General features: G+C 40.0%; 1 protein-coding gene across 6 annotated transcripts in view; it reads right to left on the reverse strand.

Annotated features, from left to right (window-relative positions):
- Positions 1–242: 242 nt before the first annotated feature.
- Positions 243–18,383, reverse strand: part of LOC144600077 (mitogen-activated protein kinase 9) — a 49,531-nt gene continuing 31,390 nt past the window's right edge. For 4 of the 6 annotated variants that reach the window (XM_078411458.1, XM_078411461.1, XM_078411459.1 and 1 more), the window contains 3 exons: positions 16,299–16,376; positions 14,326–14,464; positions 7,934–8,315 (listed from right to left, as the gene is read on the reverse strand). In XM_078411458.1, coding sequence (XP_078267584.1) covers positions 8,264–8,315; positions 14,326–14,464; positions 16,299–16,376 — 269 coding nt within the window. In that variant the 3' untranslated portion in view covers positions 7,934–8,263. Of the gene's footprint in view, positions 505–7,933; positions 8,316–14,313; positions 14,470–16,298; positions 16,377–18,383 lie in introns of those variants that run through there. The other 2 variants (XM_078411462.1, XM_078411463.1) reach the window with 2 other exon arrangements.

Here is an 18,383-nt window from a genome sequence, read left to right on the forward strand (position 1 = left end):
ACTGGACTTGGCTTGACAGACTTCTAGACTATTGATCCAGGCACATGAACTCTCAAGTAAGACTGGATGGGTTGGTCAAAAATGTTGAACTTGATCTTGGAGATTTCATGTGATCCAGCATTCTTGGGGAGAGATTTTCAGATTTGTGCAATAAAAGGTGCTACGTTGGGTGGCACGGTGGCGCAGCGGTGGAGCGGCTCCCTTACGCCAGCGACCCAGGCTCGATCCTGACTACGGGTGCTGTCTGCGCGGAGTTTGCGTGTCTTCCCTGTGACTGCATGAGTTTTCTCCAGGAGCTCTGGTTTCTTCCCACATTCCAAAGATGTGCAGGTTTGTTGGTTAATTGGCTTCTGTAAATTGTCCCTTGTGTGTAGGATAGACCTAGTGTATGGGTGATCACTGATCGTCACGGACTCAGTGGACTGAAGAGCCTGTTTCCATGCTATATCACTAAACTTAGCTCTTTGGAACTATCCATCAAATCACCACTTCAGAGAGCTGTCACTGAAATCAATAGAAAAAGTGTTAATATAATTTGGTATCATATCATACATTTTCAGCAGAATTCCTCCTCTGGACCCAAAGAGGAAATGGTTACTTCATTACTCTGGGAGTTCAGTACCCAACCCCTATATCTGCATAACATCAGAGTTAGGATTGTTTAAGTGCTCTTCATTCATGACCCATTTTTTGGAGAAAAAAATTTAAATATATTATTTTTTTGATATGTTGTACAGAGGAATATATTGCGATCTTCTGCTGTAGATTTTTAGCTTATCTGCGACAAGACAAGCTATTAATTAATAACCTATGATTTTCCCCTATAGACAGTTCATTTGGTTTGCACTCCATGAAGGGTGGAAAACAGCATACTTTAATTGTTAAAGTCCAAAATAAGGTTGCAGTGAAATGATCCCTGGGTAACAAATTGTGCAGAAAATGTGCACTACAGATCATCGGGAATCCAACATCTGTTTCTGGGAATGAACAAAGACCTGAACAGAGCCACTTCTTGGATAACAGCCAGAACATTCAGGTAGATACATTAATTAAATTACAATGACCTTGATCGTGGGTAGCCTGTGACCTGACTAATGGCCATGCTGTTTTGCCAGTTGATTTAATGTGTGATTTAATGTTCTTACTTAGGAGAAAGATCAATATTTCTCAATGTCAATTCTCAAACAGGAAATGATTTCCTACAAAATATTGGGTATTATGATGACTTTCAAATCTTCATTTAAAATGGGCAGGTTGTCAACCTTCATTCAGAGCAAGTCCTGAACATTTACAATTGGCTGACTTGTGGACATCCAGTTCAACGGACTACATCAGAAAGTATAGGTTTTTGAAATCGTAAGTAATTTAATGCAATAACTCAAAGCATTTTCAAGTAGAATCTATTTCTATATTTATCCTCTGGAAAATTTAATTTCTGATTGGGCTGGTGAAAGACATGTTGCAAATTTATCCTTAGTTCTATTTAGTGTGCAACTATGCAATGGTAGCAGTTCATTACAGGGTCGAATTTATTGATCATGGACGGGAAATTGCTGCTTCTTAATATGCTCTTTTTCATTTGTGCAGAAGGTGTACAGTCACATTCATTATTAGAATCCATGAACTGAGCTCATATCAGAACCTAACTGTTGGTAACTTAAAGTCTGGTAATTAAATAAACCTGGAGTTTACAGAAGTAATGTTCATCCTGAAATCACTGTACCTGATTATTATTTAAATCCAAAGATAATCACAGAATTCTGGAGTATCAGCAGGACAGGCAACATCTCTGGGAGAACGCATGAGTGATGTTTCGGGTCGAGGCCCTTCTTCAGACCCGAAATGTCTCCCATTCCTTCTCTCCAGAGATGCTGCCTGTCCCGCTGATACTCCAGCATTTTGTGTCTATCTTCGGTGTAAACCAGCATCTGCAGTTTCTTCCTACCATATTATTTAATGAATGGACGAATATATGCTTTATTGTCACATGTGACATGTCACAGTGAAATTTTTTGCTTGCATACCCAAGGTATGCAAATAGTCGCCCATAAAGGTCGCTTACAAAGTTACAAAGTACCCCTGCACCAGGTCCCCCTTTGTTCTCTCCCCACTGCCCCCTCCTCACGGCGGTCCCCCCACGCCGGGTCCTCCATTGTTCTTCCCCGTCCCTCACGGCGGTCCCCCCACGCCGGGTTCTCCTTTGTTCCTTCCCTCGGCAGCGGAGTCCTCACTTCCACGTGGTCCGTCCTCGTCCGTAAGTCGGCACCAACCTCTCCACTAACCAACTCCATTTGGTTCAGAGATCTTGCGTCCTTACTTGGTCTGGCCAGTATGTGATCCAGACACACTAGTGCACGATTCCAAACGGCCTCTCCAGTATGACTAAGTGCTTTGCATCGGTGTGGCTTCTCTCCATGCAAAGGCACGCTGGACATGATCTTCATCACAGAATAATTCCTGAAGATTCCAGAACTGCCTCTGCAGTTTAATGATGACAATTATTTTAGTTTACAGTGCATTCAGAAAGTATTCAGACTCCTTCATTTTTTCCACATTTTGCTAGGTTACAGCCTTATTTTAAAATGGATTAACTTTTTTTTTTTAAACCAACAATCTACGCACAATACCTCACAATAAAAAAGCGAAAACAGGTGTTTAGAAATGTTTGCCAAGTAATTAAAAAGAAATAACTGAAATATCACATTTACATACGTATTCAGACCTGCTGCCATGACACTCAAAATTGAGCTTATCTTCATCCTGTTTCCATTGATTCTCCTTGAGATGTTTCTACAACTTGATTTGAGTCCACCAGTGGTAAACTAAATTGATTGGACATAATTTGGAAAGGCACACACCTTTCTATATAAGGTCCCACAATTGACAGTGCATGTCAGAGCAAAAACCAAGCCCATGAAGACGAAGGAATTGTCCATAGACCTCCGAGGCAGGATTGTGTCGAGACACAGATCTGGGGAAGGGTATAAAACTATTTCTGCAAATGGAAGAAGTTTAGAACCACCAGGACTCTTCATAGAGCTGGCCGCCCAGCCAAACTAAGCAATCGGGGGAGAAGGGCCTTGGTCAGGGAGGTGACCACGAACCTGATGGCCACTCTGACAGAGCTCCAGAGTTCCTCTGTGAAGATGGGAGAACCTTCCAGAAGGACAACAATATGTGCAGCACTCCACTAATCAGGCCTTTATGGTAGAGTGGCCAGACGGAAGCCATTCCTCAGTAAAAGGCACATGACAGCCCGCTTGGAGTTTGCCAAAAGTCACCTAAAGGACGCTCAGACCATGAGAAACAAGATTCTCTGCTCTGATGAAACCAAGATTGAACTCTTTAGCCTGAATGCCAAGCGGCACTGCTCATCACCTGGCCAATACCATACCTACGATGAAGCATGGTGGTGGCAGCATTATGCTGTGGGGATGTTTTTCAGTGGCAGGAACTGGGAGTCTAGTCAGGATCGAGGGAAAGATGAACAGTGCAATGTACAGAGAGATACTCGATGAAAACCTGCTCCAGAGCGTTCATCTTCCATTTAGGAAACTTCTTCCATTTAGGACAATGACCCTAAGTACACAGTGAAGACAACGCAGGAGTGGCTTTGTGACAAGTCTGTGAATGTCCTTGAGTGGCCCAGCTGGAGCCCGGACTTGAACCCGATCGAACATCTCGGGAGGGACCTGAAAATAGCTGTGCATCGTCGTTCCCCATCCAATCTGACAGAGCTTGAGAGGATCTGCAGAGAAGAATGGGAGAAATTACCCAAATACAGGTGTGCCAAGCTTGTAGCATCATATGCAAGAAGACTTGAGGCTGTAATCGCTGCCAAAGGTGCCTCAACAAATTACTGAGTAAAGGGTCTGAATACTTATGTAAATGTGATATTTCAATTATTTCTTTTTAATTACTTTGCAAACATTTCTAAACACCTGTTTTCGCTTTTTTATTATGGGGTATTGTGTGTAGGTTGATGATAAAAAAAAGAATTTAATCCATTTAAAAATAAGGCTGTAATGTAGCAAAATGTGGAAAAAGTGAAGGGGTCTGAATACTTTCTGAATGCACTGTAGATAGTTTAGCGACACAGCGTGGAAAACGGGTCTTAAGCCCACAGAGGCCACGTCGACCAGCGATCACGCATTCTATCCTACATATTAGGGACAATTTATAGAAGCCAGTTATCCTGAAAACCTACACAACTTTGGAATGTGTGAGGAAACCGGAGCACCTGGAGAAAACCCATGCTGAATTAATGCTAGCTTTGTCAGTGTGTCATACAGCGTGGAAATGGGCTCTTCAGCTCAAATTGCCCACGCCGACCAACATGTCCCATCTACACTAGTCCCACCTACCTGCATTTGGCCCATATCCCTCTAAATATAATCAAGCTGAAAAATTTGCCACAAAGAAATACAGGGAATGAAAAAGATTCATCGAGCATGATATATAGACTGAACACCAGTGTCCAGATACATGAAAATTAATAAATGTTAATAATTGGTGTAACATTGCTGAATCGACCTTTTTTTTGTATTATTTTACTTAAAATAATAGATTACTGCCTAAACAGGCAGATCAGCCTCAGCACAATGAATGAAACATTGGTTTAGGGAGGTGAAAATTCATGAGGAAAAAAGTGCTGCTTAATCATTATACATTATACACATACACAACTTTGATGATGACAATGTAAATGGTGTATTACTCAATTTTGTTATCAGTGGGAACAGTAAAAGGCAATCAATGCTTTCATTTATGCACGATACTGGACAGCAATAGAGCCTGAGATTAGTCATTAAATAAGCGGAATAGTTCAAGGTACAGTGCAGTGAACTAATGAGTATTTTAAAAGGTGGCACAAGAGAAAGAGGCTGTGTGAGTTTAGAATGGGAGACTATTGGGAGACTAAGGATAGCACAGTGGCGGTTACTACATTTTAGCATCAAAGACCCAGGTTCGATCGTGACGAGAGGTGCTGTCTGTATGGAGTTTGTACATTCTACCTGTGACCATGTGGATTTTCTCCAGGTGCTCTGGTTTCCTCCCACATTCCAAAGACATGCAGTTTTGTACGTTAATTGGCTTCTGTAAATTGCCCCTAGTGTGTCCGATGAAAAATTGGGACTAGTGTACGGATAATCGTTGGCCAACACGGACTGAGTCGTGGTCATACGCCTTCTTCAACTTTTCTGCCTGTATCACCATCTTCAGGAAACTATATAATTACAACCCCAGGTTTTTCTGTTCTGTAACACTGTCCCAGGCACTGTCATTCATTATGTATGTCCTGCCCTTGTTCAAATTCCCCAAATACATCCCCTCACAGTTATCAGTTAAATCTGCCATTCCTTGGCTCGCTTCCCCAGTTGATCTCGATCCTGTGACAACTTTAGACAACCTTCTTTACTGCCTACAATCACCAATTTTGGTGCCATCTACAAACGTATTATTCATGCCACTACATTCTCATCCAAATCATTAATATGACAGTGGACGCAGCACCAAACCACTGGTCACAGGCCTCCAATCTGAAAAACAACAATCCACTACTACCCTCTTTCCACCAATCCAATTAGCTAGCTCCTAGATCCCTTAATCTAACCTTCCGACCCAACCTTGACAAAAACCTTGGCTTAGTCAATGTAAATAATGTCTATCTTGTCAACCTTCTTGGTTATCTCCTCAAAAAATCTCAATCAGATTGGTGCAACCCGCAGAAAGCCATATTGATTATCCTGAAACAATCCTTGTCTTTCCAAATACAAATAGATTCTGTCTCTCAGAATCCCCTCCACTGATGTTTGGTTCACTGGCCTATAGTGCCCTTGGTTTTCCTTGCAGCCCTTCTTAAATAAAAGCATGAGTCATCCTCCTGTCGTCCGGTACCTCACTTGTACCACTTGCCTGACACTTCTGTGGCACAGCTGCTATTTGTCATTAGATTCCTGTAAGTGAATCTGTGTTGCTGAGGCATAGTCTACTTCATTATCAGAAGAGCTGCAAAAAGAATTGAAAATTACTCAATGATCAGCTAATGATTCCACTTGCCCTTAAGTTGTAAACTCATTGATGACACATCTGTTGCCATTTATAATTCAAATTTATTCATATTACATTTCTCACAAACTATAAATACCAGACATTTCAGATTTGTATCGGTTGCCCATGTTGACCTGAGATCAATATTTTTGTGGATTGTCCACACTTCATTCAGGGGCAAGGGGTCACATTGCAAAATGGAGGCATTATGCTGACTTTGTGTTAGATAAACAGGCAGATAGGATTTAAGGTAAGAACACATTGATAAAATGGGCAATTGACTATTGACAATATAAAAGAGAAGCAATATTTTATGTTAGGATGGTGGAATCAGGATGGTGATTCTTGTGGGCACAGCAGAAAGGAGTAAAAGGTACAGTTTTGGAAGAGGGATGCTGAGGAATAACAGAGGAAGGTCAAGAGTATCAGTAAAACTAGGAGTGCTAGGAAAAGGAGGGGGGTATTCAGGCAAGGAACTTATGCAACTTGAAGAGGGACTTGGAACAGGTGCTGCCTTATTCCTACAAACCTTATCCTTCTTTGTGGTAGAAGTTCCAGTTTTAGATGTTGTTGGAATAACCCTTGACAGTAACTGCAGTGCTTTAGTAGATACAGCTGCAGTGTCAGTACTGGAAGGAAGTGAACAGTCAGACTGGTGGAGAGATGTCCATCAAGCAGGCTGCATTATCCCAGATGGTATTGAGCTTCTTTATCATTGAGAAGTGGCACACATTCAGGCAAATGGAAAGCATTTCATTACACTCCTGACGAGTACCCTGACCCTTTGGGGTCTCAGGTGAATCATGCAATGTATAATACCTAACTTCCAATCTGTACATGTGGCTGGTTGAATTGAGTGTGTGTGATTTCTCTCAATTGTTATCCCATGATGTTGATACTCCTGATACTACGACAGTGATAGTTATGCCTTTGGATTTCAAGAAGTGATCAGGCATTGCTAGAGACAATAATTTCTCAGTTCTTCTGTGCCATAATTGCTTACCTATTTCTCTGTGAAGTCTGGATTTGCTGCATGAAGGCATGGATTGTTTCATTTTCTGAGGATTATAAACAAAATGGAATATTGTGCAACCATCAGCCATGATCCCCACTACTTACGATAGGTCACGTAAATCAGCAATTTTTCATTTGGGTTTGAGTCATTGTCCTGAGGAACTCGAGTGATGGCCTGATGTTGGATGACAAACTTAAACACCACCCCAGCATCCTTTGTGCGAGGCTGCTCTCCATTTATTTCAGATAAGGTTAAATGGAAGTGTGTGGAAAGTTTTTTTTAAAAACACAGGCTGATGGGTACCTGAAGCACACTGCCAGGCATGGTGGTAGAGGCAGATATGGTAGTGTATGGTAAAGGATTAACAGGGAACAGAGGGGTATGGATTAAGTGCAGGCAGATAAGATTTGTTTGTCTTGGCATCAGTACGGCACAAATATTGTGGGCCGATGGGCCTGTTCCTGTGCTGTAGTTTATGTTGATCACAATGAATGGCGGTGCTGGCTCGAAGGGCCGAACGGCCTCCTCCTGCACATATTTTCTATGTTTCTATGTTCTTGATATAAATGTATATTCGATAGAGGCTTGTCTTTTCTCTCTACCCACCCATGTCATGCGATTCAGATTACAAAGTTGTAATATGAGGACCAACAGCATGACTTTATAATCTTTATATGAAAATTGGATTTCTTACATTTCAATATCCAGAAATAATGTAGATTGATGCTGAAATAATTGAATTTAATTCAGAAATACTTACGAGACACTTGTGTGAATGTAATGAATATAATACAATGACTATTGAGATGTAAATGCATATTTAAATGTAATGCAAAAATATTAATGTAATGTAAATTTAAATGCAGATATGTAAATGTAAATGCACATGTCAAGTCTGAAGATGGGTCTCGACTGGAAACATCACCTATCCAAGTTCTCCAGTGATGCTGTCTGACCTGTTGTGTTACTCCAGTAATTTGTGTCCTTTTGCGTATTAACTGGCATCTGCAGTTTTTGGTTTCTACAATGCATATTACATTTTTGCAAGTCGACTTGCTGGATATGGCTTAAGAGAAAATATCAAAATTCATAGCCTTTATGTTTTTGAAGACCACAGTTTTATTTGCATTCACATGTGTATCCTCCGTAGTGAGGCTCTTAGGTAAAATTGCTTTTGGAAAAACCTTCAGATTTATCTTAATTCGTTCTATATCCTGGAGCAGTTGACGTTAGCCGATCATAATAGTTCCTTTAAAAACAAAGTAATCTATAAAATATTTTCTTTTTAAAAAAAACCCAAAAAGCAGGACTGTTGTCAGTACAAAAAAAGCACCATCTAATGTCAAACTTGAAATCAAAATAAAAAATCCAGCATGAATGTCAATTGGCAACAATCTTTATATACAAGATCTCTTATTGCACAAACACCTGTAACAGGCAGATGATGGAGCATAGCTGGTTAGGTTGCAAGTACATTTTCAAGTAAGTACTTTAAAAGCACTTGTAACATTAACAGCTGCAGGATACCAGTACTTAACAGCAGCCCTTTCTATCAACATTATGCTTACTCAATGGAAATGACTCAGAGCATTAACAGAAAAACACTTTGCAAATATCAGGCCTTGACGTTGGTATTATTTGATAACTGTCACACAAAAATAAGCATGGTAGTACCACGGAATTCACAATTCAATTGGTACACAGTATCATGTAGCACTGCGCCTGAAATTGACAAAACATTGATACTTATGTAATTTAACTCTGATTTAACGTCAAGCCCTGATGCACACAGACACCAAATATATACATATTCACCTACAGTGGCTACAAACAGTTAAAAGCCTTACACCTATCTTTTTTCCCCACTCTTAATACAATCATTCTAAACAATTTAAGGACATTTTCAAATCAAGTTTCTGTGCAAACTGCCTTAATGTGCAGTTTGTGCAATCTAGCGTGAGGCTTAGGCACACAATGAACATATTAAACATGCTGAAAGATGCAATTACTCGAATTTATCATAGCAATGCCTCAAAGCCACATTACTTCTCAAAGATCGAATGTTTTAAAAATGACACCAAATTGTAAAGCCCCATAATTATTCCAGGTGAGCAGTTGAGTTTCACTAAATTAAATATATTTCAAATGGAAACAAAAGAAAAATATGATGCACGGTTTTGCAGCAAAAGCTAGAAATTGAAATTTGCAATAGAAGAATTCAGCATTTTACAGCAAGCTTCTACAGAAGACTAGCAAATTAACAAATGAGCATGCATCACGTCAGATCTTGTGACAAAGCAACATCGATACTTTACAGCAAATGTTACATTTCCCACAACATCTTAAATTTGTCATTTCATTCTGCAAATGTTGTAGTAAATTTCAGCTGATAGATCACTTATGCCAGGTTTAATCTGGTGTCAACTGAACAGAGGTAAACATTGCTGGTTATGGCAAAATAATCATTTGTTTAACTATCTCCACTCAAAAAATAAATTAATGAAACAATTTCAACCTTTTTGATAAAACAAGGCACTATTTCAATACAACTTACTGAGAATTTGTTCTCATTTTTTTGTTTCAATATCACTTTGGAACTAAAACTAGATCACAAAACACGAGTGGTCATGGAGCTATACAGCATGGAAATAAGTCCTTCAGCCAAGCTTGATCATGCTGACCAAGTTGGCATAATGGGCTAGTCCCATTTGCCCACACTTGGCCCAGAGGCCTCTACACCCTTCCTATCCATATATCTGTCCAAATGTTTTAAAATTCATAATTGTGTTCACTTCTATAGCTTCCTCTGGCAGCTCGTTCCAGATACCGACTACTTTCCGAATGAAAAAGTTGCCCAAGGTCCTTCTTAAATCTCTCACCTTCAAACGTATTTGTGCATCATTGAAAAGTTAAAATTCTCTCCATGAAAAGAAATTTATCAAAGGGAGGGTAAACTTTTTCCTAAAGTGATCAAAACCAAAGTGAACCTGGCTTAAATTAATGTCAGCAAATTTGCAGACATATGCATAGTAGGAATGAGACTTTATTACAACAACCATTTCTGGATATGATTTTGTTGCTATTGGTAATGCTAAGAAATATTAAAGTTATGCACAGATTAAGATTAAAAATTAAAATATTTTTACAGGAATAATTGCATAAATTTTAGTAAATTAAATATTAAATAAGCCGCAGTTCAAGTTCATTCTGTTTTACAAGGAAGCAAAGTCTTAAACATTGATTGTAACCATCGTGGAATTAATTTGCAAGCTGATTTGTGAGATAACTAAAAACTACTATGGTTTGGAGTTACAGGTAACATGAATCTACTGCTCCACCTTTAATTCAAACAATTTTATTTTATTTTACAATTTATGAGCTACATTTTGCTCAGACATTAATGTCTTGCAGCTAATTTAGATCTTTAATTCAATCCAAGCGCTTGCATAGAGTCATACAGTGTGGAAACAGGCCCTTCAGCCCAGTTTGCTCACACCGACCAACATGTCCCATCTACACTAGTCCCACTTGCCTGATTTTGGCCTGTATCCCTCCAAACCTGTCCAATCCATGTACCTGTGTAAGAAAGAACTGCAGATGCCGGTTTACACTGAAGATAGACACAAAATGCTGGAGCAACTAAGCGGGTCAGGCAGCATCTCTAGAGAAAAGGAATAGGTGACATTTCAGGTCCGATCAAGGGTCTCGACCTGAAACGTCACTTATTCCTTTTCTCCAGAGATGCTGCCTGACCCACTGCGTTACTCCAGTATTTTTGTGTCTATCTTCCATCCATGTACCTGTCTAATCGCTTCTTAAATGTTGCACTTGCATCTTTTAACTCTCCCTTATGTACCCAACAGTTACATAATATTTCCCATCATTTTTTGTCTTTAGAATCTATATACCAAAACTCTCGTTTGTTTGTTTGTTTGTTCCGGAACTACAGCCAAAACGGTACACAATAGCGCGACAATTTTAGGCCCACCTTACCCACTGTCGTCCCTTTGGTGCTAATGGAAGAGGTTTCATTGAAATTGGTGTTATATTTTTAAGTTATTCACATTTTACAGTTTAAATCTATCTCCTAGGGAGGGAGGGAAGGAGGAGGTTGGAGTGGGGGGGGGGGGGGATAGGGAAGGGGGGATGGGGAAGGGGGGGATGGGGAAGGGGGAAGGGGGGATGGGGAAGGGGGGATGGGGAAGGGGGGATGGGGAAGGGGGAAGGGGGGATGGGGAATGGGATGGGGAATGGGATGGGGAATGGGATAGGGAAGGGGGATGGGGAAGGGGGGATGGGGAATGGGATGGGGAAGGGGGGAGAGGAGGAGAGGGTGCTGCACCAATGCAGGAGAGGTTTGGGCCCACTTGGTCTAGTACACAATAAAACCCAAATTTCCCAACTCTCGACTAATATTATGAAAAAGTGCTAAAATTGTATATCATGATGAAATCTGAAAGAAACAAAACAAGCTCCTTAATCTTCTTTAACTTTTTCTAGGATATTTTTGATGGCTGATATAAAATTATCCTAGATAGAGATCTAAAATAAGCATGTAGTATTGTGGGAATTACTTTACAAGTCTAGGCTTTAATTGCAAAATATAGCAAACTGAATTTTAAACACATGATTTTGATACCTTAGTGACACAGCAAGAGTGGGGGGGGGGGGGAATCTGGATCTGTTTTATAGTTTAGTTTAGATACAGCGCTGAAAAAGGCCCTTCGGCTCAATGAGTCTGTGCCAACCAGCGATCTCCGTATACCCGCCCCCCCTGACATCAGTCTGAAGAAGGGTCTCGACCCGAAACGTCACCCATTCCTTCTCTCCAGAGATGCTGCCTGACCTGCTGAGTTACTCCTGCATTTTGTAATACCTCCGTATACTAGCACTATCATACACACTGGGTACAATTTACATTTATACCAAGCCAATTAACCTGCAAACATGTGCATCTTTGGAGTGTAGGAGGAAACTGGAGCACCTAAGAAAATCCCATGCAGATCACGGGGAGAACGTACAAACTCCATACAGATAGCACCCGTAGTCAAGATTGAACCCGGGTCTCTGGCGTTGCAAGGCAGCAACTCTACTGTTGCGCCACCTGAATCTGGAACCGTTTGTGAATTCTGTAACAATTTATGGGATAGAATAATGCTCACAAATGTACAGGCCACCCATATTCTGTTATCCTGATGTCCATTAAGAAAATACATTAACCTCATTCATTCTATCAAATGCTGTCTACCTATATATCAGACATCCTGCCATATTAAGAAGAATTTAGTAGGGCGGGAGATGAAATGGATTTTCAACATTCAAAGGGTGACTTCTTCACTAATTCAATGATAGCACTATTTATTAAAAGCCAAAAGGTACTGAGGTCAGTACCAGATTAGTTTATAGATCTAAGATATTCCAACTCCTTTAATCAAGCAGGAAACTCATCCCTTAAACCCAAAATATCCTAAACACACTGGCCTAGGCTATTCAAACGACAAAGCACAGCTCCAAAGGGTGCATTTGCAAGTTTCATTCTCCCCTTCCCAAATGCCTAACTAGTCATTTCTGAGTCATGGGCTCTTGACTGCACAAAGCGCAGAATACACTAAATTATTCAAATACTGTCTCCACCTCCTAGTATAAAGAGTCAGCCATTCTTTGAATTACGATTAATTCTATTTGATGTGTGCATTGAAATTCTTGTCATTTTTTTTAAACCTTTACCTTCCAGCTGACAAAAGCGGCTTGTAATAATAGCTGAAAATCAAAAATGTCTTCATGACAAACTCTCTCTCTAATGAAACAAACTATTTCACCTTTCCATAGATTGCAGTTAGTCTCATAAATCACAATTTTATTCAAGTAACTTATAAAGGCAGGCCTTACCTTAAATAACAGAATGCTGTAAGCAGCTGTTTCTGATTCAAAGGAAAACCCAACAAGTGTCAGGGACGATTTCCTCTGTCTATTATATGTACAAAGCTCCAATAAATTTATTACGCAGTGTATAATTTTACTGCGGATCAGAGGAAATTTTGCCTGTACATTCCATAATAAATAATTCAATGTTTTTGGTTTGAAGAATCCGGTTTTACAGCAAGATGAAATTCCTGTCTCCAGTGTATTTTTCATGAGGCATACTGGCTTGTCATTGCCACACAAGCTTAAGGCAATGGATTTTACTGCAATTTACACCGGATTTATTGGGTTTATTCTAGTGGGATATATACTGTGACAGTATTCTAAACAAAAAGTTTTTGGGGGATAACCTTTGGCTTATTCTGCAAGCATTTAAATCTTTACAAGGCACATGAAGTGTTAATATTGGCTTCTTAGTTCAAATTAAACAAAGTTTGAAAAATGCCAAAATGCTGGCCCAAAATAACTTGCATTACAAACCTTTGTTTCAACATCCTCAAAACGGTTTTAGCACTGTCCCTCAACAACACTGAAATCCTTATTCCAACTCAATGCAAACTCTAACAACCAAGTAACTTTACAACCCATTTGTCTTTGTTCCCTTCTTTAAAATGCATATGAGGCTGGGTTCCGTCCTTTTTGGTCAGCTGAGCAACAATTAGTTTTGCATAACAAATTACAGGTAGATCATTCTACGAATCAGAAAATCCATTTTACAAGGTCTCAAACTAGACCATCATGCTAATCCAGATCATTAAAATTTAAAAGCTTACGCCAACTGCATACAAATAAAAAAGTTTATCTTGCTTGATATTACCAATTATTATTTCAGAAATAATTGACTTTTAAACTTTTAATAATAAGTGTGTAAATGGAGACAATCTAAACTCCACAATACTGCATCTTTAGATCTCATTCATTTACCAATAGCATACTGAACACGCTAAGAAAATAATTACTAGAAATTTTAAAAGTGCTGTCAGATGATTATGTTAAGAATTTTTGGAATGTAGTTAAAATCTTCAACGAAACAAAATGGGTGAGTACTGAGGACAAAATGTTTGGTGCATTTCATGGACACATTCTTCAGATTTTCCACATCCTGCTCACCTGAATCAGGGGCTGGGGGAAACAGTTTGCACAAATACATATTCCATTATAAATTTCCGTTTCAAATTTTACGAGTGTCAAAGCCAGGCAATCATACAGTAAAGCACAGGCATTGTGTCTGTGGTACATGCAACATATCATAATGTGGTTTCATTAATTTAAAAGCAACTCAAGCCAAGTAGTTGCTTTCTGATAATGCTCATTTTTGAAGTCAGGAGGCTGATCACCTGCAACCATCAAGTGGTCCTGTTGAAGCATCCAGGCTGCTGTCGGTATCGGAAGCCAAAGTCTGCTCTGTTGACATGGATGATATGTCATTGATGGAGGAAGACTGAGAGGAACTGTTGTTGTTATTCACTGCTGCATCTGTTCTAAGTAAACAAAGGAAGTAATAAAACCTGAGAAGATAGCAGACTGTTAATTGTGCTAGTATTCAAATCAGTGTTGAGGCACTTTGGAATTCTCTACCCCAGAAGGCTCTGGAGGCAGAGTCATGGCCAAGGCCATGATTTTTGGATTCGGTACGAGTCAGGAATTATGAGAACTTGCCAGGAAATTGGAGTTGAGCCCAAGATCAGGTTAGTCTTGATCTAATGCAGGGGTGCCAAACTCATTTTGGGTCATGGGCCGGAATGGGTAAAATGTGACTTCATGTGGGCCAGATCAGTTGTGCATACGCGAACACATGCGCGCGTGCTCCCACAGCTTTCGTTGCCTTCGTTTTTTCAATCTGCTCTCATATGCCTCAGTCTCTGCTATAACTACAAAGTGTTTCACTTTATAAATTTATTTTCTTATGAAGAAGATTGCCTAGCAAGCATTGCTTTTATAATAAGAAACCCGGTCTATAAATATTGGATGAAAATGTTATATCAGTAGAAAAAACTGCAGAGAGAAATGGTCAGTCTTGCTTTTCATCAAAACCATCCGCTAATTCGCTTCGCTCTGCAGCTATTATTTCATTCATAAAAATAAAATTATTCTGCAGCAAGCTGCAGGAAAAAGCTGGATCCGCCTCCTCACCCCTTGCTCATTGGTCGAGGCGCCACCCCACCCACTTTGCATCACAAAGCCTTTGCCCGCAACTCAGCCGTCGATTGGTTCTTTCTCATGCCAATCATCTGACGTCGTTCGGCACCAGAAGGGTAGGACCTTCCAAACAAGAGAAGCGAGAGTGAAATGTAACCGGTCCCAGAAACAAATATGAAGATATACATTCCTACAAAATTAGGAAGCCCATATCGACTCTTGGTTTGGTTACATCACGTTTAGTGTACTTTTTTTTCCCCCAAAATCATCCCGCGGGGCTGGATTGGACCCCTTCGCAGGCCGGTAGTTTGACACCCCTGATCTAATGTCATAGCATGCTGGTTCGAGGAGCCGAGTAGTCTACATCTGCAGGGGTTTCATATTTCCTTATAAAAATCAAAGATGGATGACACATAACACTAAATTAAAAATGAGTATATCGAGTAGAATGAGCGTTGCAGCCAATAAACAAAGAGAAAATACTATAAAAAGACAAGGTTCTAAATGACTCCCTATATTGAAACCACTCATGTCCCACAGATTAGGACATGTACTCAGGAGGTTCCAAGTTTGGCAAAGCAAAATTATTTTATTTACAGAGGGAAAGAGAGAAAGAACATCATGACCCCACAAAATAGGAATTAGAACTAAGAACTAAGTTGAAGTAACAATAAATGTCTTTTTTTATTTTTACAAAACACATTGTCCTCTGCAAAAATAGCCAGTAATGTACCCATTCCACGTATTTTGAAAATGGATAGGAAATGCTGGAGTAACTCAGGAGGTCAGGCAGCATTCCTGGAGAACATGGATAAGTAACCTTTTGGGTCAGGACCCTTCTGTCTAAAGAAGGGTCCCGACCAAAAACAGCACCTATCCATGTTCTCCAGTGCTGCTGCCTGACCCGCTGAGTTACTCTAGCACTTTGTGTACTTTTCTTGTTCCTTATTTCTAACCGTAACTAAGTTCAACATCACACAAAATTGCTGATTCTTCTCTACAAATTGTGATATAGAACAAAGCCTTGCAGTTAACTAGATTTTGCCAACATTGACAAAGTGTCGGTGACTTGCAGCTCCTTCTCAAATCAATAAGGGCTAATAAATATGGTCTTGCCAACATCTTCACCAAAGGGATTAAATAAAACTAAAAACCAAAAGTAACCACCAACCTGAAGGTAAGGGTTGTTCTTTAATAACACCATTCTTATTCCTTTCCTCCCAGTCCACAACTTCTTTATAGATCAATTCTGAAACAATAATAGTTATTAATGATAATCCTTAAATGCCAAGTGATTATGAAACTTTAATATTAATTGGAATGTTAACTGATGCAACAGATGGCACATAAATTGACTAAAAATTATTTCCTGTAAGTCAAATCATAGTTCTCACATTAATTGAAGTTGGAGCCAATATTTTGCCTAAACAGTGTAATTTGAAGTTTGCATTAGATTACAAATTCAGAAGAAAAATGGAAAGTTGAATCTCTACATAAGATAAATTTCATTTTTTATGTAGCATGGGTTAATGAAATATTCAAAGACATGATTTCAGGTTAAATCTCCAAATTTGTCTCAGTACCACTCCACTCCAAACTATGCCAAACTATGCTTATGTCTTTATTTCTGAAACAAATCTTATATGTTAAGCAGAAGTAGAACACTGGCAATGCAGTAAATGAAGCAAAAGCCTGATACAACAGCTAAGTTCAGTTGCCTTGTTTTATTTGAATGGGTGTCGAAGCTGTGCCTTAAATTACTTGCTTCCATTTTAGAATGCAGAGTAGTCCAATGCAGGTACAGGAGGCAAAGTTAAAAAATAAGGGCGACAGTCTTTTCCTCCAAGAAGAGAGTCAAAACCAATGTTATTAAGGTTCTGGTCATCTTATTACCAGAAGGATGTGGCGGCTTTGGAAAGTGTGTAGAGGTGGTTTACAGAATGATGCTGGGATTAGGGGGTATTAGCTACAGCGAGAGATTGGACAGACTTGGAATGATTTCTCTGGAACACTAGAGATTGCGGGAGAACTGATAGAAGTATATAAAATTTTGAGAGGCATAGATAGGGTGTACAGTCAGAATACCAGAAAATTTAAAGGAGATATGCAGGGCAAGTATTTTTCCTAAACATAGTGGGTGGCGAGTGCCTAGAACACACTGCCAAGGATGGTAGTTGTAGCTGATGCGTTAGTGGCATTTAAAACTTTTGGATAGGCATATGGATGGAAGAATATGGGTTATGTGGAGGTAGATATGCAATGGACTTGGCATCATATACGGCACCATTATAAGTCATAAAGGAGATTGCTAAGCAAAAGGATAGAAATGAAGGAAAGGGGATTCATGCTAATAATAACATTTTCAATGCCTCCAAGGTCTCTCCAGATAATGCCAAGGAATAGATCCTGCACCGCCATTCAATATGATCATGGCTGATCATCCAGCTTAGTAGCCTGTACCTGCCTTCTCTCCATACCCCCTGATCCCTTTAGCAAAAAGGGCCACATCTAACTCCCTCTTAAATATAGCCAATGAACTGGCCTCAACTACCTTCTGTGGCAGAGAATTCCACAGACTCACCACTCTCTGTGTGAAGAAATGTTTTCTCATCTCGGTCCTAAAAGACTTCTTCCTTATCCTTAAGCTGTGACCCCTGGTTCTGGACTCCCCCAACATCGGGAACAATCTTCCCGCATCTAGCCTCTCCAACCCCTTAAGAATTTTATATGTTTCTATAAGATCCCCCCTCAGTCTTCTAAATTCCAGCGAGTACAAGCCCAGTCTATCCAGTCTTTCCTCATATGCAAGTCCCGCCATCCCAGGGATTAATCTGGTGAACCTTCTCTGTACTCCCTCTAAGGCAAGAACGTCTTTCCTCAGGTTAGGAGACCAAAACTGCACACAATACTCCAGGTGCGGTCTCACCAAGGCCCTGTACAACTGCAGCAGAACCTCCCTACTCCTAAACTCAAATCCTCTTGCTATGAATGCCAACATACCATTCGCTTTCTTCACTGCCTGCTGCACCTGCATGCTTGCTTTCAATGACTGGTGCACCATGACACCCAGGTCACGTTGCATCTCCCCTTCTCCCAATCGGTCACCATTCAGGTAATACTCTGCTTTCCTGTTCTTGCCGACAAAGTGGATAACCTCACATTTATCCACATTATATTGCATCTGCCATGCATTTGCCCACTCGCCTAATCTATCCAAGTCACTCTGCAGCCTCCTAGCATCCTCCTTGCAGCTAAC

The sequence above is a fragment of the Rhinoraja longicauda genome, chromosome 14 (assembly GCF_053455715.1).
Source record: "Rhinoraja longicauda isolate Sanriku21f chromosome 14, sRhiLon1.1, whole genome shotgun sequence".
In the NCBI taxonomy this organism is placed as follows: domain Eukaryota; kingdom Metazoa; phylum Chordata; class Chondrichthyes; order Rajiformes; family Arhynchobatidae; genus Rhinoraja; species Rhinoraja longicauda.